The 27014-nt window shown below is 50.5% G+C and overlaps 1 protein-coding gene across 1 annotated transcript in view; it reads left to right on the top strand.

Annotated features, from left to right (window-relative positions):
• BRWD1 (bromodomain and WD repeat domain containing 1) overlaps positions 1-27014 on the top strand; it is a 2503800-nt gene that overhangs the window by 2259850 nt on the left and 216936 nt on the right. The window contains exon 38 of the mRNA XM_086935423.1: positions 12417-12583. Coding sequence (XP_086791549.1) covers positions 12417-12583 — 167 coding nt within the window. The remainder of the gene's footprint in view (positions 1-12416; positions 12584-27014) is intronic.

Below are 27014 nucleotides of genomic sequence, written 5' to 3'. Positions count from 1 at the left end.
CCAGGAAGGGGGGTGGTTACACCCCCTTTCTTTTGTCCAGTTTTGCGCCAGAGCTGGGGCTGGAGTGCCCCAGCAACCGGTTTGAACTGGGGTGTGCATGAAGCACCTAGTGTGCTCCAGGCAGTGTCTCAATCTATTCAGCCCTCCCTGTCCCAATACACATCCTCCTGTCTGGGGTGGTGCTCACACCTCCCCGAGCAGGAAACCTATTGTCCAAACCTCAGTGACTGGAAGGACTCCCAGCAGCAGGAGTTCAGACTTGTCTGTGGCAGAAGCATCCATTTTGTGATGCTGGGGCTCTGGTTACCTCGAACCGGGTACAGTAGTTTCAACATGTCTTCTCCCTCTAGAAGGGTGGAATGCTACCCCCGTCGCCAGAATTGGCGAGGGGGTAGTATTCCAAAGTGTATGACACCTTACACAACATGTTTGGATAAAGCCAAACCAAAGTTAGCATTAACCGCGAGGATTATAATGCACTTAAAAGTATATGGTATGGCAATATTATAGAACAGCTATAAGGACATGGTTCCGAAAGCTGCAGACAGGCTCAGCTCATGCTAGAGCACCATCTCACACATAACCAAGCACTCTGCCTCCAGTATTGTTAAGGCCTGCCATAGGAGTGACTTATAAGTTACTATGTGTCGATATATAAGGTAGGTATAGGGATACTATACCTAAGCAAGGGGTTATTACACAGCCTTGCCCCAGCTGAATGATCAGCCAGTTGTGTCAATCTGAGTGGCCAGCCAGGGGTGGCATAATACATGCTGCAGCCCCTGGTAGGCCTTGGATGCACCTATGCCCTGGGTACTTATAGTACACTGTACAGGGGCTCATAAGGTGACCCGATATCCTATGGTACATGGAGTCCATTTTAAAGTGAGAGCAGATAGCCTTGGGCCCCGATTAGCAGGATCCCAGGCCAACTAAGTCGAAAACAAACTAAACACTAGGCAAAAAATCTGGGGTAACCATAGTCGGGTATCCATCTTCCTACACTCGTTTCCTGTCCTATTTGAGACTCTTGTACACGGACTTGACGGCCTCGGTTAGGGTGGCATGGGCTATTTCTTCTAAATTTTCAGTTGGGCAAGGCACTAGGCAGGGTTGCCCTCTCTCGCCGTACCTGTTCGCCCTGGCCATGGAGCCGTTGGCGGCTTGGGTGCGCATGGACGCGCAGCTTAGTGGTTTCGAGTGGGAGCAGGGTCCTTCAGATAGAATTGCCCTCTATGCTGACGATGTACTGTTCTTTCTTACCAACCTTAGCAGATCGGGCCGCGTATACTTGAGATAATGCAGATATTCCTCTGGATTATACCTTAACCCTCGTAAATCGACTCTGTGGGTGCTGGGGGCGCAAACCGGGGTTGGGGACTGGGCATCCACGCTACAGGTAGCAGTTGGGGGCATTAATGAGCTGCGAGTGTTTATCTTAGAGGTCCCAGCCATTTCCTGGGAGCGCAACCTGGTGCCTGTTTGGGATCGGGTCCGGACGGAGATGAAGACGTGGTCCCGTATGCCCCTCACCATCTATTGCAGATCGGCCATTTTTAAAATGGTGGCCCTCCCCCTATTGCTTTATCAATTACAGAACCACCCCTACCCGATCGCACCCCAGTGGTTCCGCCAAGTAGATTCAGCGCTGGGGCAATTTCTTTGGGCTGGAGGAGCGGTAAGGGTGGCACTGCGGACATGTTTCCTGTCAACATATTGTGGTGGTTTAGCGACCTCCGATATCCTCTACTATTACCAAGCCCCCCGTCTCCTGGTCCTGAATGAATGGTGGTATGGGGATAGGGGAGACCCAGCATAAGCCCTGGAACGACATCTTGTGGTCTCTAACTCCGTACATGTGATTTCATAAGCAGCGCGGCTGCGAAAGAGGCTGCCGCCGGCTACCCAACTTGTATTCCCGATTTGGAGGCAGGCACTGCGTCACATGGGATGGTGGGGCACGCTGACTGAGAAGACCCCATTGTGGAATAACGGACGTCTACCTGCCCTGGAGTCCCTCCAGGGTTTCAGGGGTTGGGATAATATCGGAATTTCAACGCTAGAGAATGTAATGTCGGGAATGACACTTAAATCCTTCCAGGATTTACGCGAAGAATAGGACATGCCCCGGTCCAAATTCTTTCAATATCTGCAATTCCGCCATGCCATTACACCGAGCTTGGAAGGTATGGATTCCCTCCCAGAGTTTAGTCCATTAGAGGCCAAGGTCTTCATAGGGGACTTGAGGGATAAAAAGATATCTCGCATATATCAGACACTAGTCACGCATTGCTCATCCAATTCAAATACTTGCACAGGGTCTACTATACCAGAGAGAGATTGTGGCGGGCAGGCCTCATTGCATCCCCGGATTGTCTTCGGTGTGGGAGGAAGGTGGGGACGATGATCCACACGGTGTGGAGTTGTAGCTCACTGGCTAGATTCTGGAAGGGGGTGTGGGATTGTTTGTCCGAGGTCTTGGGGTGGGAACTCCCTCGCAGATCGCGATTAGGTCTGCTGCACGTGATGGACGGGGTGGGGGGAACATGTATAAAAGGCATCTACTGTTATTGGGCCTGACCATGGCCAAAAGAGACGTAGCCAAAGCATGAAAAGACCCCCGAGCTCCTTCAGTTCCGGTGTGGAAGAAGGGGTTAGATTTTTGTATGGGGCTGGAGCAGCCAATCTTTGTGGCCCGCAGCTGCCCATGTAAGCATTACAGGATATGGAAGAGATGGGCTGACTATCGGTGCCTGTGGCCTCCGGTGGAGTGGTAGGCTACTCTGGAGATAGTATAAAAGGGCCACAATGGAAGGTGTATGTACGTTTCTAGAATAAAAACTGATTTGTAGGAAAGGGGAGACGATGTTGTGCGACCGGGAGGGGTGGGATCCGGGAGGGGGTAGTTTGGTGGTTGGGGAGGGGTGGGGGGGTAGCATTGTTCCGTTTGATACTATTTTTGGACACAAAATGATGTAGAGATTGCTAATTCTTTAATGCTATGTATTTGATTGGCAGTTAACTCCGGAGTGCAGGGGGCTCCGTTATGTGTGCAATATTATCAAATAAAATCTTTTAAAACAAAACATGTTGTGTTGTAAGGTGTCAAACACTTTGGAATACTACCCCCCCCCACCCTGCCTGTCCTGGCGGCGGGGGTATCATTCCACCCTTCTAGAGGGAAAAGACATGTAGTTACTGCTCTACCCGGTTAAAGTTAAACAGAGCCTCAGCATCACGAAATGGATGCTGCTGCCACTAGTCTGACCTCCTGCTGCTGGACGAAACTCCGGCAGGGGAGGCCTGGACAATAGGTTTCCTCCCCAGACAACCTGTAGTGGATTAGGGCTGGGTGGGTTCAATGGAAACTGCTGTTTCCAGCCACTGCCTGGGGCACACAAGGTGCTCCATGCATAGCCTGGTTCAAACCAGTTGCTGGGGCACTCCAGCCCCAGCTCTGGCGCGAAACTGGACAAAGAGAAAGGGGTGTAACCACCCCCTTCTCAGGTTCCACCCATAGGAGGGATGTAGCAGGTAATCCAGCCCCTTAGATTAGTATAAAGTTAGGATCTGTGTCTAGAGACATTAGATTATCCTGGAAGAAACTCTGAAACAAACTCTTGGACCTTCGACGTTTCATTTCGACTGGAAGACTGAAGACTCTCCCTTGTGGTCAAGGTGTGACCACCCTGTGCAAACAGGCAGCAACAGTAACTTGCTGGTTTGCGTTGTCGACACTCCCGCCGGAACCCGAAGACTTAGCGACCCAGCCTTTGGACTTCCATACTTCTCTGACTCCAACCCACATCCACAGCAAAGCTGAGACCTGTGGCGGGCACGAGAGACGTGGGACCGGACCTCTTGCAGTACCTGCTTTTTGCTAACTGTGCAGCTTCTGAGGCGTCCTCGAAGTTGTGCATTGGGGATTGAGAAGCCCCAACCCCGAGCAGTAAGTGCACCGAAGCTCAGCCCTCCACACTCCACGAGTGCCGCGTGGAGCCTGCACCTGCATTTCTCCTCGACGCGTCTTCGCGGTTGCTAGCCCGTTGGCTAGTGGCCCTCCTGAAGACATCCTTTTGAAAAAACACCGCTTGCCTGGTTGCTCCGGGCTTGCTCCTGCTTTCCTGTAAAGGGGAAGCTCCCCAGACCTTGCTGGTCTGAACAAAAGCCGATCTTCCCTTCCTGCGTGGATTGCCTTTGCCAAGGTTTGTTGGGTCCAATCCGGATACCGACACCGCCAACAGCTAGATCCTTTGTGGGACAGTCCGTATCCAGCTCCTGGTCGTCGTCGACGCCTCATGGTCCACGTGGCTGCAGAGACAAGCTTCATCTCCTTACCTGATCGTATCTCGACATCGCCTGGTTCCTTCCTGGTCACTGGCTAGTGACCCAGACTCTGTCCCCTCTGCTTTCAGGTTCTTCACTGCTCCGATCAACCCTTGGATCCATCCGGACACTTTCCTCCTGGTCGCTTGCAGTACTTTCTTGCAGCTCTCCATTGGATTGATCGACAAAACCCGACACGAAAGAACACCTATGCACCCAGCTTCCCTGGGTAAGGTAACTCGAGTACTCCGGTGCTCCCGTGGGTAATTACTATCCAAGTTGTGAGAAGCTGGCCTAATATGCAGTGCTCACTATTCTAGTGATCACTATGTATCAGTCCAGACAACCCTTATTGATGATTGGTTGTAAGTCAACCGATAGACCAGCTATCCTAGTAGCATGGACAAGAGCAGTCTTTAGGCTAAACTCTAGAGGGCGTGTTAAGTCAGCTGTTATACCATCACATATACCCCTCGAACACCAAGTGAAAGGACACCACACAAGTGTTATGAAAATAAACAGTGTATTTATTTAGATCACAACAGATCTGTACTCTTTATGAGGACAGGGTACTAAGCACACAACAAAACTCTTACGAAAATACTTTAAGTAGCACAATTTACACAAATGCCCGAGGGGCACGAAAGACCATATACTACAAAAGTGGAATGCGAAATTACTAGCAGGTAAGTGCTGTACTAATAGACTTTGGAATCGCTAGGACTGGACTACTGAACCTTCAGATTACTAGCAGGAGGCCTAGGGGACTCGGGTGCAGAGTGTGCAATCTCACGCGGGATGCGGGACAAAGTCTATGGTTGCTAGGAATTACAAAGTTAGTGTTATCGGACGAGTCCGACTAGTTAGGCTGAAAATGAAAAAGGATCTGGACCCTTGGATAGTGAGGCTATGCTGGGGCACCGAAATGCCGAAGTTACCTAGCCCAGGGGCTGCGGCTGCATAGGTCTGAAAAGACGTCGGGAATCCTTGCAGTCTATGGAGCCTGAAAGAAGAAGTCTTGTTCTGGCCTAAGTGACCTGCAAGGGGAATCTCATGGGCCAAGGTCAGAAGGAAACCTCTCAGAGACCAGGGGATGACCAGCCTCCTGGTTGCACCAGGTTTGGGGTCTCTTGACTCAGAGTACAGGAGTCCATCTTCCCAGTATACCTTGTGGGCACCTGTGGCGTTCCCTGCAGCCTCAGCAGCAGCCTGTTGTCTGAGGGGTTCAAGAGAAGGGCAGGCTAACTGTGCCTTCCCCAGGTCTTCTCTGGAGGGCCCCCCTGAACCCAGAAACTCAACCTGATCAGGTTCAAGTTCTTTAGGCTCAGTTTCCCTCAGCTCTTTGAGGTCAGCCTCCTCTGAGACTTGATCCTCAACCTGGGGCAAGGGGGAAGGCAATGCCTTAACCCTCCTGCTCTTCTTCTTGGAAGGTGTCTGGTCCATTGTTCCAGGATCCAGCACCTGTTCAGTGGGGCATCTTCTGGCCTGTGACCTAGTCACAGCAAGCACATGTGCTGGCAAGCCTAACATTTCCATGTGAGTCCTCTGCTCCACTTCTGACCATATGGATGACTCCAAATCATTGCCCAACAAACATTCAACTGGGAGGTCTGAACTAACTACAACCTTCTTTTGGCCAGTTACCCCTCCCCAGGAGAAAGCTACAATTGCCATACTATGGTGGGTAGTGACATTGCTGGCATTGGTCACTAGGTACTCTGGACCTAGCATGATCTGTCCAGGGTCCACAAAGTTAGGTGTCACCATTGTGACACTGGCACAAGTGTCCCTGTAGGCCTGAGCCATCTTGCCATTGATAAAAGGTGTCTGTCTGTATTTGCCCAAAGTATTGGGACTGGCATCAGGGGATATATCCACATCCCCTGTACAGACAAGGACAGCCTGAGTGAGTGTGCCAACTAAGTTGTCATACCCCTCAGAACCCAAGGTTAACCCAACTAATCCCTTGGGAGGTGCACTACCACTGCTGACTGTACTAGGGGGTGCAGGTGCCTTAGGGGCTGCAGTGGCAGGAGTTTGCCCTCCTTTCTTGGTGCACTCACTAAACCAGTGAGTTTTACTTTTACAGTACTGGCACCACCTTTTAGACTGGCCTTCTTGAGTCTTCTTCTTCTGGGAAGCCTGGCCCCCACCCTCTTTGGTTTGTTGGGGACCGGTCGAAGACTTCTGGTCATTTTGTTCACCGTTGGTATCTTTACCCTTCTGGTCTGCTTTCTTCTGACCACCCTGGTTCTGGCCCTGGTTCTGCTTAACCCTTGCTCTGACCCATCTGTCTGCCTTCTTTCCCAATTCTTGGGGAGAGGTCAGATCTGAGTCAACAAGGTGCTGATGCAACAACTGGTTCTGACAATTGTTTAAAATCTGTTCCCTCATGATCAGATTGTACAATCCTGTATAATCAGTAACCTTACTGCCCAGCAACCAGCCCTCCAAAGCCTTAGTGGCACAATCTACAAAATCAGACCAATCCTGAGACTGAGTTTTCTGGGTATCCCTGAACAGCAACCTGTACTGCTCAGTGGTTAGGCCAAACCCATCTATCAGTGTACTTTTCAGGACTTGGTAATTGTTAGCATCCTCGGCTCTAGTAGTGAGGAGCTTATCTCTACCTTTACCTTCAAAGGAGAGCCACAAGACAGCTGCCCACTGACTCTGGAGGACGCACTGGACAGTGCAGGCCCTCTCCAAAGCAGTTATCCATTTGTGGATATCATCCCCTTGTTTAAAGGGGGGCACTATCTTACTCAGGTGTCTAGTGTCTAAACTCCTGTCTTTTTCTCTTGGGAGAATGCTGCCACCAGTGAGGTCTAACCCACTTAACTTTTGCCCTCTAGCAAAGGCAAGCCTTTCTTTGGCCAGGGCAAGTTCTTCCCTTTCAATCCTCAGATTGGCTTCCCTCATCTTAGCTTCATGCTCCCTTCTCTTAGGGGATGACATCCCTCTATGAGAAGAGGTCTGAGAGCCATTGGTTCGAATGGATCTGTTAGAGCCTCTGGATAGAGACCTAACTCGTCCATTCCCAATGTTAAGTCTGCCTGAGAGTGGCCCTGGGGGTCCCCCAAATCCATTCTCATGCCTACTTAAGTTGGTCCGAGTGAGTCTACTGACTTCTACCTGACCTTTGTCTGCCTCATCCCCTGATAACTCCTCTTCCTCCTCAGCATCATCTGCTGCCTGGAGGTGGCGGTCAGGGTCACCAGTGGTTCCCTCTAAGGGGGGCATATTCCCATCTGGATTAGAAAAATCTGGGTTAGCAGTTCTCCTGGCATCATAAGTCTCTAAGAGACCAATCAGAAAGGGAACGGTAGGGTTAGAACCCTGTTTTAGCTTCCTGGAGGTACACAATTGTCTCATCTCCTGGAAGCTAAGAGCAGCATATCTGGAAGGGACCTGTGGAGGGTCCACAACAACAAGAGGGGTCTCTGAAGACTCTCCGTGGTTAGACCTGCTTCTAGTGTGGTGTAAGTGATGCACCTACCTACACTATTTGTTTGCCTACTGATCCCTTGCTAAGAGTTGTAGTCAAGGTGTGCTAAGCCTTGTTGAACTACAACAGCTGGTTCAGTAGAACTCAGAGTATTCTAAGCTAAGTTATATGTACCTTAAAACTTATGTGATCTTTCACAATGATATTCTTAGGATACGTGTGGTAAAACAACAGCAAGCTCAAATCCCAACCGCTGCTCACCAATGTGAGAAGTTGGCCTGATATGCAGTGCTCACTATTCTAGTGATCACTATGTATCAGTCCAGACAACCCTTATTGATGATTGGTTGTAAGTCAACCGATAGACCAGCTATCCTAGTAGCATGGACAAGAGCAGTCTTTAGGCTAAACTCTAGAGGGCGTGTTAAGCCAGCTGTTATACCATCACATATACCCCTTGAACACCAAGTGAAAGGACACCACACAAGTGTTATGAAAATAAACAGTGTATTTATTTAGATCACAACAGCCCTGTACTCTTTATGAGGACAGGGTACTAAGCACACAACAAAACTCTTACGAAAATACTTTAAGTTGCACAATTTACACAAATGCCCGAGGGGCACGAAAGACCATATACTACAAAAGTGGAATGCGAAATTACTAGAAGGTAAGTACTGTACTAATAGGCTTTGGAATCGCTAGGACTGGACTACTGAACCTTCAGATTACTAGCAGGAGGCCTAGGGGACTCGGGTGCAGAGTGTGCAATCTCACGCGGGATGCGGGACAAAGTCTATGGTTGCTAGGAATTACAAAGTTAGTGTTATCGGACGAGTCCGACTAGTTAGGCTGAAAATGAAAAAGGATCTGGACCCTTGGATAGTGAGGCTATGCTGGGGCACCGAAATGCCGAAGTTACCTAGCCCAGGGGCTGCGGCTGCATAGGTCTGAAAAGACGTCGGGAATCCTCCTTGCAGTCTATGGAGCCTGAAAGAAGAAGTTGCTGGCAGGCGACCAGTGAAGAGATTCGGATGGATCCAAGCCTGGATCGAAGATGGAAGACACCTGTAAGCAGAGGGGACCAAGTTCTGAATCACTAGCCAGTGATTAGATGGACACCAGGATGGCACTGGATGGAGTCACCTCGACCAGGTGAGTGGGCGACGCTGGGCTCTGCAGTCTCACGGACCAGGAGGCGTTGTCGGCGACCAGGATGGAGGTGCGAGCTGTCCCACGATGGTTGCTGCTGTCGACGTCGCTGGACCCAGGATTGGGGCAACAAGTCTTGGCAAATTCAAGCCCACACGGTGGACTTAAAATGGCGTCTGGAGTGGACCCGGAGGGTCCGGGGTGCTCCTCTTTTGGAGGGGAGCTAGGGCCAGTCTGGAGCAACCAGACCAGCGGTGTTGATGTCGTCGTTCGTCGTCGGGAAGGCCACAAGCCAGCGGGCTAGTAGCCAGACAACGCGGTGAGCAGCAGACAGGCAGAAGGGCCCCACGCAGATCTCGTGGAGGCTGGGAGGCTGAACTCCGGTGCTGGAGCTGCTCAGGGTTGGGGCTTCTTGGACCCCAAAGCACTCACTCGAGGATCCCTCGGCGTTCGTGCTGGGCAAGAGTTGTGCAGTCTTGAAGATGGCCGGTCCCTCGAGGTCTCGTCGCACCCACGGATCTTAGCTGAGCTGATGATGTGGGTAGAGGTCAGAGGTGCCAGGGAAGCCGGGTCTCGTCGTGCTGGCCAGTCGGATTCCGGAGGAAGGACGTGCAGCAAACCGCAGTGTTCTTGGATGGTGCCTGCGGATGCAGGGTGACTACTCCTTAGTCACAAGGGAGAAATCTTGAGAAGAAGTCGAGAGTTCCTTTCGTAGAAAGTAGTTTCAGGATTCAAAGATGATCTAATTTGGAAGGGGGCCCGCTCCTATCTTTATACTAGGAAAAGGGGCTGGCACGCGACTAGGTCCTGCCCATGGGTGGGACCAGGAAGGGGGGTGGTTACACCCCTCTCCCATGCCGGACTTTCCCTAGCTCAGGGGCTGGTGTGCCCCTGGAACTGGTTCTAGCCGGCAGATGCATAGTGAGCACCGGGGTGCCACTTGCAGTCACCTTCCTCTAAAGCCCAGCCTACCCAGGATACACAAAACCCTGTCTGGGATGGTGCTAGCACCGCCCCTGACAGGAAACCCTTTGTCCAAGCTCCCCTCGCTGGAAGGACTCCCAGCTGCAGGGGGTCAGACTTGTGTCTGTGGTGGCAGCATCCATTTTGTGATGCTGAGGCTCGAGTTAATTTTAACCGGGGTTCACAGTTACATACATGTTGTGTCCCTCTAGAAGGGTGTAATGCTAACCCCGTCGCCAGAATTGGCGAGGGGTTAGTATTCCAATTCGTATGACACCTTACTCGACATGTTTTGATAAAGCGATACCATGGTTGGCATTTAACCGCGAGGATTATAATGCACTTAAGAGTATATGGTATGCGTTATCATGGAACAGCTATTAGGACTTGGTTCCGCAAGCTGCAAACGGGCTCAGCTCATGCCAGAGCACCATCTCACACGATTCCAAGCACTCTGCCTTCAGGATTGTCAAGGCCTGCCATAGGAGTGACTGATAGGAATACGGGTGTCCATTTTAGGGTTAGATATAGGTATACTATATCTACAGCAAAGGGTGATTACACCACTTTGCCCCAGCTGTCGTGCAGCCAGTTGTGTCAGATTTAGATGGCCAGCCTGGGGTGGCATAATACATGCTGCAGCCCCTGGTAGGCCCTGGGTACACCTATGCCCTGAGTTACAGGGTCTGATAAGGTGGCCCAGTACCAATTGGTAAATGCACCTAAGGTACACGTGTCAATTTAGTGAGAGAACAGCAAGGCCGTGGGTCTGATTAGCAGGCCCACAGCCAGAGAAGTCGTAAACCAGTGAAGCAAAAAGCAAAAATCTGGGGTGATCATAGGATTGCAGACCCTACTCTCCTACACAAGTGTCCTAGTTTAACTGGGTTTTCCTGTAGTCCACCTGGAAGTGTCCGAAATCTACTACTTTGTAACTTTTACGTTCCCATTGAAAGTCTATGGTAAGTCGCGTGTGTGTTTAGACACTGCACACGCATCCTGTGGGACTCCTACTTCCTAACCTTTGGTTGTTCAGTGTAGCCCCAGAGATTTCCTAGGCCCTAGGCCTACTCACCTTTCCTGAAGTTGTTCTTATACCACTTACTTAGTATATGGTTCGTGAGGCCCCTAGGGCAGAATTGTATTTGTGCAACTTATAGTATGCTTATTGAGTAACCTGTGCTGTTTCTCGAACTCTGACCTCATAAAGAGTGCAGAGGGGTTGTGTTAGTAATAAATACATATATATCTGATATATACCTTGTGTGGTGTCCTTTCATTTGGTATTCAAGAGATTATAATATGTAAAACAATTGGCTTCACATGCTCTCTGAAGTATTAGCCTAAGACTCCTTTTCCATGCTACCACTAGGATAGCTGGTCTATAAGGTTGACTTTACAACCATCACCATAAGGGTTGTTTGGACTGATACAGGGTGCACACTAGAATAGTGGACATCACATATCAGGCCAACTTCTCACAGATGGGCTTTGTCTCTGAACCCGGAGACCATTAAGGTGATTGGTGTGATTTTACACTCTTCCTTTTTATATTTTATGATATTCCTTTATGTTTTGTGTTGTATATTTTATAATTGTACAGTTTTACAATGGGTTGTCATTTTGGTATGTTGAAATGATGATTAATTGTACAGTGGTTGTTTTACTTGTAAACTTGGATGGTCAAGAAACCAAATAAAGTATCCTTGATTCTAAAGAGAAACTATAGAGGGTGGATATTGAAGCTGCGATTGTGCCAAGTTCCATCTTTTATATTCTAGAAATTACCTAAGAGTGAGAATGGATTGAACTCAGGCAATGTATTTTTAGGCCCCTTTTGTAAAGCATGTCCAGTCTCTATTAAATAATCCTATGGTTTTTGTATATATTTTTTAATGGCAAGGAAGCAACTTTTAATGCCTGATTTTAGATAAATATCAGAGAAGTTGAGTGGTTAAACTGTATAATGAATTGTAGTACTGTACAATTATGTTATAGACTTGGGAAATTCTTGGAGGTGATCAGTATTAAGACAGATCTGCTCCATGTACAATAAGTGAAGTTTAAGAAAATAGTTGAAATGTCTTATTTGGATAGTTATGGTCAGTTATAGTCCAAGTGGTGTGTTATGTACCTAAGTACTATATTGTGTTTGATTTAAATCTTGTTAGGTGAGTTTTTCTTTAAATTAAATTGAGTATAATTTGTTAGTATTATATTTGCACTATGCTCTGCCCTTATCTGTATAACCCATTTGCACATTAAACATATGCTCCAGTTATTCACCTTATGTTGCCTTCACTATTTTGTTAGTAACATACTTACTCGCTTAAAAATATGCATCAAGTATTTTATTTGTGTTTTATAAATGTATGGAAACAAAATATATTGCTATTTATGTAAAGAAGCTTGTGTAAATTGATAGATAATGTGCCTTGTATTGGTGTTTTGCCTATATTGACTTATTATCAAACATAACTAAACTTGAAACTTACATTTCATATGTGATTTATTTTTCCTTTTATAGATTTACAGTATGACTCTGAGACTATCTGCATTAATTGAGGAGAAAACCAGGATAATAATTTCTAATTACAAAACAGCCCATAAGTACATAGAAAAACAACAGAAAATCTACAGTAAAAGACGACCAATTGAAAAACGCCCACCACAGTTAAATAGAAAATCACTGAGGTAAGTCTAAGTAATCAGTGTGTGTTGAAACCTGTCTTTGTTGTCATTGTTGGGGAAATAAACAGTTTTCTATGGACTAGGTTTGATTGTAGATTCACTTGTATGTCACAGATTGCAAATTAGCTTAAGTATGAATTGTATTTAACCTACTTTCACAAATATTTTAAACCTTCACATTCAGTAATCACCATCACCTTTCACTTTCTTGTGGGACTTTAGAATATAATTTCCTTAACACATGTCTACCTGATACAGTGCTGAAAGACTGTTAGTTATAGATTCCTAACCTTAGAATTACCGCAGGCGTCAGACTGGATCCGGAGAAATCTTTTCTTAGCAGTACCCCTGCGTGTCACTAGGTGGCATCTGTTGACTCTGCTCCCGTCGTCAGCGTCGTGGTCGCTGGGATGACGCTGCGGTGTCTACTTAGACGCCGCCCCTTCTTGTTGATGTCAGTTCTTTCTTTTTCCACTCCAGCCAGCACAGATCTGGAGAGAGCTCACCCCTTAGTCGCTTTTTGACTAACCTTTTTTCTACTTTTTGCTGACGTCTTTCGAGTCTTACGACTCCTGGTGCAGAAGGGTTGTCCAGCCGTCGGCCCGGTTTCAAGCATTGTGACTCCTGTCACAAGTTGATGTCGGTCACCGATCTGCACCTTGTGTGCCTTTGGTGCATGGAGCCCGACCACGACCCGAAGTTGTGCTCCAACTGCGGGGCCGTGAACTCAAAGTCTTTACGGGAGCGCCGCTCGAGGTCACTATCGAGAGGAAGGTCACAGGACCAGTCGCAGAGCCATCACCATGCGTCATCGAATCTTCGCCACTCATCATCGAAGTCTTTGCACTCTTCGGGTAAGTTGAAGCATAAGAAGAAGTTGAAAAAGCATAGTTGCTCTTCGCCTTCTCCCTCTCTGTCGGCCGGCTCCTTCCTCGAAACCTTCTGAGACGGCTCGGCGCTTCCCTCCCTTTCCTGTAGCCAAAGCGTCCCCTGCCCAGCTTTGTCAATTTTACGAAGCTCTTCACAGCATCTTTGGACAGCCCGACCCCCGCAGGCGTGCCTTTTGGCCCCATTGACTCGGGTGGGGGCTCTGGACCTTTCATGCCGGCAGCTTCGGCCTCGAAGCCGCAGGGTCCCCAAGGATCCAGGCCTGGATCTGGATCGGCGCTGGTCGACCTCACGGTACGTTCCCCGGCGCCAATTCCAGTGACAACGCCTCGACGTAGTTTGTTCCCCTCAACCATCTTCGACTGCAGCTTTATCCCCGACAAGGACACGTGCTGGGCCGACGTCGACCAACGCCGATACCGGTGTCGGAGGGTACTTTTGTACCACTGTTCATTCCTGGCGTTCCCTACCGCCCTGAGCGGCAGCCAGAGGAGGGTGAGGAGAAGTGGCCCTCTAGCAGACTAGCTAGTAGAGCCGGACTGGCAAGAGGAGTTGGGTGATGCCAGTGGTTTGGATACCTCTCCAGAACTTAGTGTTCGAGGCATGTGGGCTGCTGAATTCATATCTGTGCATAGATCGCCGCCTAGTGTTCGGTCCGGATGATTGCACATTGTTGTCCTGGAAGAGTCTTCGAAGTATCACAAGATAGGTGGCTCCTCCCCTGGACTACAGTGCGCATGGGCATCCTCTCCATCCTCAGATTGTTTTTTTCCGCCATTGGGTTCGGATGTATATTTGTTAACTCAAGTTCGGAATCAATAGAAAACTTTATATTTGGCCAAAAGGCCTCTAGGTATCGTCGGCATTGTCTTTGCGATCGATGCCGAGTACTCGTTCCAGCTCAATCCTCGAGCTGGACGTCAAGAAGAGCCGTGTGGCTATTTCAGCACTAAAGGCCCAGTCGACGCCAGAGGCCTTATCGACGATCGATGATGGAACGGAGCCCATTCAAGAGATGTCCCGTTTGCAACTCCAAGTATCCTCACATCGATGTCCACCCGGTGTGCAACAAGTGCCTGTCTTCGGATCACGATGAAGCCAGCTGTATGGCTTGTTTGAGGTTCCGATCCAAGAAAACACTTCGCCTTCTACGCGCAGCACGGAAGGAATCCCAGCAGACGGCACCTGACCCGGTGAACATCTTCGATGCTGAGGAAGATGAGGGAGTCGAGCGGGAGGTTCAAGGGAACGTGTCGGATCCTGCGTCAGAGATTGCCTCCAGTTATGACGCAGAGGATGAGGAGATGGTCGAAAATGAAGACGTCGTCGACGAGGTAGGAGACGACGATGAGGTCTTTGGGGCCGTAGAAGATAGCGCGAGCGAGGAGCTAGTCCCAACCGTTGGTATGGGGGCCGAGACTAAAACACCCTATAAGGCTCAGGTCGAGGGATCGCCACAAGGCCTTACCCAAGATCAAACGCATACTTCTACAGCCTCGCTTCAAGGCCCGGCTACGGACAGTTCAAAAGAGCCATCGGTTGATCGAAACAAAAATAATCGGTGACTACAAAACCGAAAGCACCGGAAACAAAATTGAAACCGAAAGTACAACTTACTTTGGTCGGATCGAAGGCTTCTGATCCATCGGCTCCGATGAAACAAAAGAGTGCTATCGACCCGGAGAGGTCGCTAAAGGGTGTCGAGCCGGACGCCGGGGCACCGAAGAAGAAGGTCAAGGACATCGACCCAAAGAAGTCGGCGCCGAAGACCGTAGACACAAACAAAGGACTCGAAACACAGAACGTTCTCGATCCTAAACGTCGACTCGACAAAGCAAAGGTCAGCAAAGACCTCGAGCCCAAAACAAGCAGTGGCTCTAAGGAACCCGTCGAGTCAACACAACCATCAGCCTCTTTCTCAAAGCAGGTGTCGGACTCGCTGCAGCGCATTAAGGAGAAAGCTATAGCTGTCGGACCGAAGGCCACTCCACCCCCAAAGACAGTCAGTAAGACTCCAAAGGCGTCGGGACCGATTAAGTTTATACTGCCGCCACCGGTGACACCTAAAGCGTTCGCCCCTAAGGCGGGCGTTGAGGCGGCCAAGAAGGTGTCCGTAGGGCAAAAGCCTACAACTACTGAAGGGGCCACAAAGCATCGACTGCCTCTGCAGGAAGATCAGTCGAGGCAATTCATCGATGCTGAGACTGGTAGACTTTCCATTTACAAGCGAAAGATCGCCCCAGAAACAGCCTATGGAGTCGTATAAAATTCCATTAAAGAAAAAGAGGGATTCTGCAACTTCACCTCTTCTTTTTGAACCTCTACAACAATATGGACAAGAACCTGCTCCTTCTTCACCCACACATTCAGATGTGGATGTAGGGGATGGTGACAATGAGGATTACAGCTATCCTTTAGATACTGATCCAGAAGACCACACTGAACCCTGGACAGACACTGTTGACCCAGGGGAGCCACAAAATGCCCCTGACAGTCATATCTATGCTGTTAAAACCTCACCTACAGAAGACACGGCTGCGTTTAACGCGCTTATTGAGAGGGCAGCAAAAAATCACGATGTCCAGCACCATGCTGACCCTATTGAATAGGACTTTTTATTTGACACCTTCTCAACCTTGGAGAGAACTGTCAAGACTCTACCCATGCTAAAAGGTGTCCTGAAACACGCTGGAGACATCTTTAAGGAGACCACAAGGGCAAGAGTGATAAACCCTAGGATTGAAAAAAAATACAAACCAGCACCTGTGGACCCTACATATATCAGAGGACAGTTGCCGTGGGTCTCTCTGGTTGTTTCAAATGCTCGTAAAAGAGCGAACTCGCAGACCACGGGTGATGCTCCTCCCCCTGACAAGGAGTCTAAAGTGCTAGAAGCCTCAGGGAAAAGGGTGGTAGCTCAAGCGGCCAATGTCTGGCGCATCTCTAACACACAGGCACTCTTAGCCAGATACGACAGGGCTCATTATGATACACTTGAGACCCTGTTACAACACTTGCCAGATGAGTATAAGGAGGCAGCAGAAATGCTAATACAAGAAGGGAAATTTATATCCAACGCATCTATTAAGTGTGCGCTAGACGCAGCAGACACTGCAGTCAGGGCTATTAATACAAGTGTTATGTTACGAAGACATGCCTGGCTGAGAATCTCCGGCTTCAAGCCTGAGATGCAAACCACCATACTCAATCAGCCAGTTAACCCTGATTACTTATTTGGCCCAGAAGTGGACACCACCTTAGAAAAAATTAAAAAGGACACAGATACTGCAAAGTCTATGGGGGCTCTACAGTCGCAGCAGTTCAGGGGTGGTTCTTTTCATCGCTCCAACAATAGAGGAGCTTCCAGAGGCCAGGTGTCCCAGCAGACACAGTACAGTAAAGGAGACACGCAGACCACCTACAACAAGAACAATAGGGGTGGCTATCGTGGAAACAGCACCAAGGGCAGAGGTCATGGAAACAACAACTCCCGATCCTCCGCCACTAACAAACAGTAACGTCTTGTCACTACCCCCGACCATATAACACCTGTCGGGGGGAGACTACAACGGTTCCTGCCGGTCTGGAAATCCATCATTACAGACAGGTGGGTGAGGCAGCTTATCCAGTACGGTTATTGTCTGGAGTTAACATCCACTCCACCCAACATACCCCCAAGACACCGTCCTGTGTCCGCAGAGCATATACAGTTATTGCAGCAAGAGGTATTCAGCATGCTGCAAAAAGGAGCCATAGAGCTCGTGCCTGTAGAACAAAAAGGTACAGGGGTGTACTCGCTGTACTTCTTGATTCCAAAAAAGGATGGGTGCCTCAGACCCATACTGGACCTCCTGCCGCTAAACCAATACATCTTGTCAGAACATTTTCACATGCTCACATTACAGCAGGTTCTACCGTTACTCAGTCAGGGAGATTTCCTCGCAACACTAGATCTAAAGGATGCACATTTCCATGTACCGGTACACCCGTCACACAGAAAATATCTAAGATTTACCATTCAGGATCAGCATTATCAGTTCAAAGTCCTCCCTTTCGGAGTAACAACAGCACCCAGGGTGTTTACCAAGTGCCTAGCGACAGTAGCTGCACACCTACGGAGACAGAACGTTCACGTCTACCCTTACCTGAACGACTGGCTTATCCAAGCAAAGTCGGCCCAGCAATGTGCCACCCACATGTCACACACCATTCACCTTCTTCACAATCTGGGGTTTTCACTGAATTATCCAAAGTCTCACTGTTGGACCCGGCCCTTGAGGCAGGTTCACCCCGAGACTTTTTGCTTTTTCCTAGCCTGTTTCTGGAACCTGGTGGTGGTGATTTTAGGCCTCTGTGCACTTTTTCACTGTGGTACAGTGTAAAGTGCTTGAGCTCTCTGTGTGTGTCTGGTGAGTGACCTGCCCTCCCATAGGAATGAATGGGGAATATGTATGCCCATGGTAGTTCCTGATGTGTGGGGAGTGCAGGGGCGAGTTTGGTATGAGAGAACTCGTGAGACTGAATGCTGCGAAATGGTATATGCGGCATGAGTGTGTCTAGTCTAGAAGTGCCACTTTTAGAAGTTGGCATATTTGTGTTATTTGTGTCTGGCGTGTGATTGGCTGGTGAGCCTGGGTCAGGAGTGCCTGGGCCTGCTTGTGGATTGACTGTCTGGTTTGAGGGTGACAGGGGCTGGAGAGCCCAGGAGGTTGTCTGAGTCAGCCCATGGATGAAAGGCAGCATCTGCTGCCAGGGAAGTGGGAGGAGATGGCACCTGATAGTGAAGGGCTGTGCCTGCCAAACCACAATGCTGGCTCCATCCCCGCTGGGCGACTGTCACCTCTGTCCCTGATACTGACAGGACTTCCCTATAACCAGTTCTAGCTGGTTATCACACTGCCTAACCAAAGACTTCAAAGACTTTTCTGTGTATAAAAAGGGGCTGTGTCCCCTTCCAATTTGTTCTTGTTTCTGACTTGAATCTACCAGGGGCGGGCGCTGCCCAGCCCCTGGATGCCTGGAGGACTTCTGGGGGACCCCTCTGCCTTGCCTGGGCTGATAGGGGACTTTGCTTTGCCCTAGGATCCCTTTTGGACCTTCTTCCTATCCCCCCCAGGACCTGTTGTAGTTGGAGGCGCTGTATTGTAATTATAGCGCTGGGGAACGCTGTATCTGGCCGTTAGCGCTTGGGAGCGCTGATCTATGGCCCTTCTAGCGCTTTGGAGCACGTTATTTCCCCCTAGCGCTGAGGAAGCGCTTTGATTGTGGTACCTTTGCCTAAGCGCCGGGAAGCGCTTCATCTGCCACTCGCAGCGCTTGGGAGCGCTTTTGTTTATGGCCTGATCGAGTGGCCACCTCGATTTGATTGAGTGTTTAAAGCTGGTGCCCACCCGGCATTGCCCCGTGTTTTCACCGCCGCCGGCCCGAAGAGTGGAAGTGGAAGGAGCTGTCCCGCCTCCCTGCCCCAGGGCCGCGCTGCGATTGGCCGCAGCCGCGACCCGGAAGTCAGGCAAGCGGCGGCGGGACAAGAGGGCGACCGGGAAGTGCTGTACGCTCTCGCGGGGCTCCCGTGCGCTGGGAGAGCCCCGCCGGCTGCCGAGGATGTTGTTCGCCAGCAAGAAGGAGCACGAGAGCCCACCTCGCCTCCACCTGACCCAGCGCATGTGCTGTCTGCCCCGGGAGAAGAAAAGAGAGGCGTCGTCTCGAGCAGGGCTCCCGTGTCTCATTAGGGAGCCCTGCGTGTGCGAGCGCTGCAGCGGGAAGAGCGGAGGGGGCGCAAGGCACATTGCCGGTGCCTGCCCCTACCGCGAACACAGAAGGTGTCCTGCTGTCTGTCCGGAGGAGCCCCGCCAAAGAAGAAGCAGCCCGGTGAGTGAACGGGCTGGGGGGGGGGGGGGGCTCCGTAGGGGCGATGGCACCAGTGCACTACCCAGGATGTTCAGGGTAGTTAGGGCGGCCCCAAATGGCAGTGGCCCGCCCCACCGTTCTTCTCGAGCCCAGATGGCTCCAACGAGGGGGGGCAAGTTGTTTTTCGAGCCCCGAGGGGCTCAGGGACATATTTCAGTTGATTAGAGCCACGAAGCTCCAAGGGGGCCATATTTGTTTTAAGGAGCCTGAGAGGCTCAAGGGCATGTTGCCTCAAGGAGCTAGATGGCTCCCTCGCCCCCATTATGTCCCAGAGCCTGTGTGGCTCCAACGTGCTCAAAGTCCAGAGCCTGGGTAGCTCCAGCAGTGGGCGCAGTTTGCGCCTAAGGGCCAGTGAGGGCCCTGGCGTAGTTTTGAAGATTCCCAGCTGCCCAGCAATTAGTGGGCAGCTGCACCGTTTAGGCGCAATTTCAGGAGAGAGTCCCTGTGTGGGACACAGAGGGCACAGTGGTGCCAGGCCTTCACAGCTGCGCAGCACTTAGTGCCAGCTGCTACGTTTAGGCTTTCGTTTCTTGAGACTTGCGCTGTATGGCAGCGCACCCTGACATTGAGACTCAGGGCGTCTTAGCCCCAACAAGGCCAGTTGGCCTAGGGACTGCCACAGGTGGTGGCTTATGTAAGTTTTGCGCAATTGTATGGTTATTGCACCTCTGAATGTGTTTTCTTGCATCATGTGTTATTCCTGCACCTCTGAATGTTTTTAGACATCATGTGATTTTTGCGCTATTGTATTGTTCTGGCACCTCTGAATGTGTAGGTTTATGCATCATGTGCCTTTCTTTTCCCTGCGCTGCACCTCTGAATGTTTTAGGCATCATGTGTCTTCTTGCGCTGCACCCCTGAATGTATTTTATTGCATCCTGTGCTCTGTCCTGAACACCGCTGAATGTGTAGGTTTATGCATCATGTGTTTCCCTTGTCTTACACCTCTGAATGTATTCTTATGCATTGTAATTATAGCGCTGGGGAACGCTGTATCTGGCCGTTAGCGCTTGGGAGCGCTAACGGAGCGCTGATCTATGGCCCTTCTAGCGCTTTGGAGCACGTTATTTCCCCCTAGCGCTGAGGAAGCGCTTTGATTGTGGTACCTTTGCCTAAGCGCCGGGAAGCGCTTCATCTGCCACTCGCAGCGCTTGGGAGCGCTTTTGTTTATGGCCTGATCGAGTGGCCACCTCGATTTGATTGAGTGTTTAAAGCTGGTGCCCACCCGGCTTTACCCCGTGTTTTCACCACCGCCGGCCCGAAGAGTGGAAGTGGAAGGCGCTGTCCTGCCTCCCTGCCCCAGGGCCGCGCTGCGATTGGCCGCAGCCGCGACCCGGAAGTCAGGCAAGCGGCGGCGGGACAAGAGGGCGACCAGGAAGTGCTGGACGCTCTCGCGGGGCTCCCGTGCGCTGGGAGAGCCCCGCCGGCTGCTGAGGATGTTGTTCGCCAGCAAGAAGGAGCACGAGAGCCCACCTCGCCTCCACCTGACCCAGCGCGTGTGCTGTCTGCCCCGGGAGAAGAAAGGAGAGACGTCGTCTCGAGCAGGGCTCCCGTGTCCGTTTCATTCCTGCGCTGCACCTCTGAATGTTTTAGGCGTCATGTGTCTCCTAGCGCTACACCTCTGAATGTGTTTGTGATGCATCATGTGCCTTATTCTTAACACCGCTGAATGTGTAGGTTTATGCATCATGTGTTTCCCTTTACTACTCCTCTGAATGTATATTTATGCATCATGGGTACTGTGTTCTTTCCTAGACCCCTAAATGCTGTGTGATAGTTAGGTGGTTGTTCTTTTTAGTACAGGTGGTCCTGGTACCTGTTCCCAGTAGTTACTGGATGTATTTTATAACTATTATCTTGTGCTTTACTTATTCTAAGTTCTAAAAGTACTATTTCTGATTATGACAGTGGCCCATGTGGCCCTGTCCTGTACATAATCCCTGGTGAATATTGCCCGTGCCAGTTGGCACAATGTATTTTGTGTGATCCTATCTGATGTGTTTTTACAATACAAAAGTTATTTTAATATAACCTTGTGTGGAGTCCCTTTTGTGGTGTGCCTAGTAAGTTGTTGCTGTTGTGTGCTGGCGCAAACGCTTTACACATTGCCTCCGAGTTTAACCTTACTGCTTGCGCCAAGCTACCAAGGGGGTGAGCAGGGGTTATCTTGGCGTGTGCCTTCCTTGCCCTTACTAGAATGGTGGTTTCTGCCTGGCTTTGGCGTCAGCCTTAGCCTACCAGAAATAGCCAGTTCTAACACTCACCTTCAGCCCGCCCACGTACGGCAGTACTTGGGCGCAACAATAGACACTCTGGCAGCCAAAGCACAGCCAAATTCAGTGAGGATCAACAGCATGCAATTGCTGATACGTAAATTCAAACCACAACACTCGCTTCCAGCACGAGCGTTCATGCAGTTGATAGGCACGATGGCCTCCTGCATCTTCATAGTCCCGCACGCGCGACTACACATGCGTCCGCTTCAGGAGTGCTTAGCACGTCAGTGGAATCAGGCTCACGGACAATTGAAAGACCTAGCGTTGGTGACCGGTCATGCATACAGCTCTCTGCATTGGTGGAACCCACAAAACCTTTGCAGGGACCGACCGTTCCAAGAGCCTGTGCCACAGATAATACTGACGACGGACGCATCTCTCCAGGGATGGGAGCTCATGTACTCCACTACACAGTGCAGGGACTATGGACAACACAGCAGAAAAAGATGCACATCAACCTTCTGGAACTGAAAGCAATCTTCATGGCAATGAAAGTGTAGGAAGGGGGAGGCTCTAGTTGGCGCAGTGTAACACTAGCGACAAGCAGGGACTCTCTCTTCCTCGTCAGGGCTGAGGGTTACCTTCCAGACAACCTCTGCTTACCCTCTAGGTAGTGTGGCTTAAGCAGTCGCAGGCTAATCTTTGGGGCACATAGGGTTAAACACTTGCAACGGTACACCTTTACAACCAACCCACCACACAACGAGACCAGACTGTATTCTTGTAAAAATATATATCTTTAGATTTAGATTTTAAGCAGGCTTATGAATACAGTCAATAACTTTATGAAGACGGTTGCAGGTTACTTAATTCGGGTTACCACAGTTCTTATGGAAGTTCTCTTGAGGCCCGTAGGCCGGGGTTACTCAATGTTCTTGTGGAGCCGGCGGCTTCCAAGGGATCTGTCCCACGTTGCGTTGCCTTCCCGGGGTCGCTGATCGTTGCGGCTCTTCGGCCAAGCAGGTCACTGGTCGTCCGGGGCAGCGGTGTTCTGTGGCGGCAGGGTCCTTTCCTCGTCGTCCGCTCCGACCCTGGAGGCGGCGGCTGTGCGGTGGTGACAAGCGGCAGTACGGTCCCCAAGTGCAGGACGTACCCAGCCAAATGTCGGTGCAGCTGTGGCTCACAGCTGGGCTGTCGGGCAGGCTTACCGACCTTGCGGATTCTCGTAGGGCAACTGTCCGTCTTTGCAGGTGAGTGACGGCTCGCTATGCCGTCACCTCGATAGCTCGGACCGGACGGGTCCTCCTTTGCTTTGCTCTCGGGCTCCCGGTGCAGTTGCGGTCACGGTGTTCGGAACAGCGGCGGCTGGTCCTCACTTTGCTTCCGCTGTTGCTTTGGGCCCCGGTCACGGTGGTCGGGAGGATGTCGATGCCTTAGAGGAGATTCCTCCGTCAGTGCTGCGGCGATGGTCAGCACCCGCAGTCGCTTTCCAAGGGGGTAGCGTCCACTGGTCCTGGGACGCTGGTCAGGGGGCACGTTCAGTTGCAAGCCCTTGGAGATCTCTTTGCAGAGTTTGGCACAAGTAGCACAACAGTCTTTTCGTAGTCTTATTGTCTTCCTCTCCTTCAGCAGCAAGGCACCAGACACAGGCAAGAGTCAGCACCCTTCCTTGTCTCTCACGGTCCTTCTCGTAGGGCAGAGTCTTTCTGTGGCCCAAACCGGATCTAAGTTTCAGGGAGCAGGGTTCCGTCTTTTATAGGCCAATTCTTTTGTTCTCGCAGGCCAGGGGGGCCTTTGCATAGCCACTCTCAGTTCTGGAGTACCCCCGCGGGTGTACTCCGGCTTCTGCTTTCAGTGTGAGGGGCAGGCGCATCAGACGCCCCACAGGAGGTGGAGCCAGCATTGTCCGGACAGGAGTGGCCAGAGTACCTTGTTGATGGGGGCTTCGCCCTTCCTGGGCCAGGTGCCGGCAGAGTCATCCGCCGCTCCCCAGAAGGGTGGAGCCAGCATTGTGGAGGTCGAGCACAGTGACAGCTCGAGTCAAGAGGCACTCCTACCTCCCACTAAGGTGTAATCTGCGCATTCACCACCCGTCATCCCTCCAGCCCTGTCACTCACACACCCCAGACAGTCAGATACACACCAGCAGAGGCGGCTGAAATGGTTAAGCAAGCAAATGCTAACTTTCTAAAAGTAGCATTTGCAAACCCAGGATACTGAAATAAACTTGACTACAAGAAATATCTCATTATCCCGAGTTCAGGCATACTAAACATGACTCACTACCATGCTCCTTGAGCCTGCGGGGATTATAGGGTGTAATAATCCTCGCAGCTCAGTTGGCCTAATGGAGCAGGTAGCCTTCAGTAGTGAAATACGGTCTTCGTTGTAAGTCACTACTAGGACATGCCCCGCACATCAAGGCTTGTCCTACCTTACACCTACAACGCACCCTGCCCGCAGGCCTACCATAGGGGTGACTAATATGTAGTCAAGGGAAGGGTCGGTGCGGGCAAGTGGGGACACTTGCCCAGCTAGCGTGACAGTACGAGACCGCACGCGGGTTCTGCGGTCGTAGTTCCCAGACACATCTTTACGGCTGCTTCGGTGGGTGGCGCAACCAGCGCTGCAGGCCCACCAGCAGTATTGGCATCTACAAGCCCCGGCACTCTCTCGTGCGCTTTACTAGGGACTAACAGTAAATCCAATGCACCAATCATGGATACCAATCGTATGTACAATTTACAGTAGGGAGCACTTGCACTGCGGCACGGATCAGCCGTGGCGCAGTGCCCTGAGTATCGGAAAACCAGCAAAACATCAGAGGCACATCAGCAAAAAAGTGGAAGGGAGACTCACGCCAAGGTGCCAGGTCTAACAGAAAGCATTCAAAGTACATTTGTGCAACAAAGTAGTGTTGATCCGGACGGACAACATGACTGCCATGTACTACATACAAAAGCAGGGCGGTACACACTCTCCACAGTTGTCTCATCTGGCTCAGAGCATGTGGAAGTGGGCCATTCAGAGAAACATCTTCCTCTTGGCAGAACACCTCCCAGGCAAAGACAATCAGATGGCGGACCTGCTCAGCAGGCACAGCCACTAGATGCACGAGTGGGAGATACATCCATCAGTACTCCGACCGTACTTCCAGCAGTGGGGTCATCCAGAGATAGACCTATTCGCCACAAGGGAAAACGCAAAATGCCAAAGCTTTGCAGCCAGGTTCCCACACCCACAATCGCAGGGAAATGCGATATGGATGAACTGGTCAGGCATTTTTGCGTACTCTTTTCCCCCAGCACCGCTAATACCGCTAGTGGCACGCAAACTGAGGCAACACTCAATGACTCTCATCCTGGTTGCTCCAACGTGGGCACGCCAACCATGGTATACCACGTTTCTAGAACTCTCCGTTGTGCCGCATCAAAGGCTACAACTCACACCCAGACTTTTGACGCAGAGCCATGGCGACATTCAGCATCCAGATCCGCAACAGCTCAACCTGGCGATCTGGCTCCTGAGGTCTTAGAATTTGGCTACCTCAACCTGCCTCCTGACTGTATGGATATCATAAGGGAGGCAAGAAGGCCCACAACTAGAGCATGTTATGCGGCGAAATGGAAGCGATTTGTCATTTATTGTGCCAACAACGACATTAATCCGCTGGATGCATCTACTCACAACATCATCTGTTATCTATTACATCTATACAAATGCAATCTGGCCTATGCTTCCATACGTATACATTTATCCGCAATAGCAGCTTATCTCCAAAACAGGCAGCATCTCTCACTTTTCAGAGTGCCCGCCATCAAAGCTTTTCTGGAGGGACTCAAGCGAGTTATACCTCCCAGACACCCACCGGCACCTGTATGGAACCTGATGGGTCCACCTTTTGAGCCTCTACACTCATGCGAGATACAATTCTTAACGTGGAAAGTGGCTTTCCTAATAGCAATCACATCGCTACGACGAGTTAGTGAACTTCAAGCACTAACTATCGAAGAGCCATTCATACAGAGTCACTCCAACAGGGTGGTACTACGCACTAACCCTAAGTTTCTGCCTAAAGTAGTTTTACAGTTCCATATGAATCAAACTATAGAACTGCCAGTGTCCTTCCAGAATCCAGACTCAGTGGCAGAGAGAATGCTCCACACACTAGACGTCAAAAGAGCTCTAATGTACTAATTAGATAGGACAAAAGATTTCAGGAAAACAAAACAACTGTTTGTTGCCTTTTCCCCCCAACACAAAGACAACCCCATTTCAAAAGCAGGTATAGCCAGGTGGATTGTTAAGTGCATACAGATTTGCTATCAAAAGGCTAAGCGCACATTAACGATTCCCCCAAGGGCCCACTCAACACGAAAGTTAGGGGCATCCATGGCTTTCCTGGGAAAAATTCCTTTAGAGGAAATCTGTAGAGCAGCCACATGGTCTACCATACACACATTTACCAAACACTACTGCTTAGATGTGCACTCAAAACAGCAGGCAGCTGTAGGACAGGCTGTTCTAAAAACACTTTTTCAGACTGCTGCAGCTGGCACGGGCAGCCGCCGCTAATAGAGGGACTGCCATATATTCTATGCACAGATATGAATTCAGCAGCCCACATGCCTCGAACCGAATATGCTACTTACCAGTATGCATCTGTTCTTGGCATGTAGGGCTGCTGACATTCACATCGCCCGTCCTCCTCCCCGGCGCCTGTAGCGGCTGCAGCACTCAATTACTCTTAGCATGGTCATCACCTACTGTACTACACTCCATCTCTGCCACAATGGCAAAAAACAATCTGAGAATGGAGAGGATGCCCATGCGCACTGTAGTCCAGGGGAGGAGCCACCTATCTCGTGATACTTCGAAGACTCTTCCAGGACAACAATGTGCAATCATCCGAACCCAACACTAGGCGGCGATATATGCACAGATATGAATGTCAGCAGCCCTACATGCCAAGAACAGATGCATACTGGTAAGTAGCATATTCGATACTTTCTCCCCCTACCGTGGCTACAGAGGAGGGACCTTCTTATGCTGTGGTGTTGCATAGGGCGTCTGAGGCCCTGGGCCTCGAGCTTCCTACGGTGGCTGTCAGGACTAACCTCCTGACTGAGGTGCTTCAGCCTGCAGCAGCCTCTTCGGAGCTCCTGCTGCCTTTTAATGAGGCCCTCACTGATATCCTTCTGGGCACTTGATCCAAACCTAGCACAGGGGCTCGTGTGGACAGGATGATTGCCCGACGACGTCTGGCCCGGGCGACCTACTTCTCCTCTCTAAACACTCTTTCCCTGAGAGCTTGGTGGGCCAAGCATCATCCTCAAAAGGTGCATTCCCTACTGTTCCCCAGATAGGGAATCCAAGAAGCTGGACCATCTTGGGAAGAAGATGTTTTCTTCCGCCAGCTTAGG

Source organism: Lissotriton vulgaris, chromosome 8 (genome assembly GCF_964263255.1).
Source record: "Lissotriton vulgaris chromosome 8, aLisVul1.2, whole genome shotgun sequence".
Classification (NCBI taxonomy): Eukaryota; Metazoa; Chordata; class Amphibia; order Caudata; family Salamandridae; genus Lissotriton; species Lissotriton vulgaris.
The sequence above is the reverse complement of the archived record's forward strand: the minus strand, read 5'-3'. Positions and strand labels throughout refer to the sequence as shown.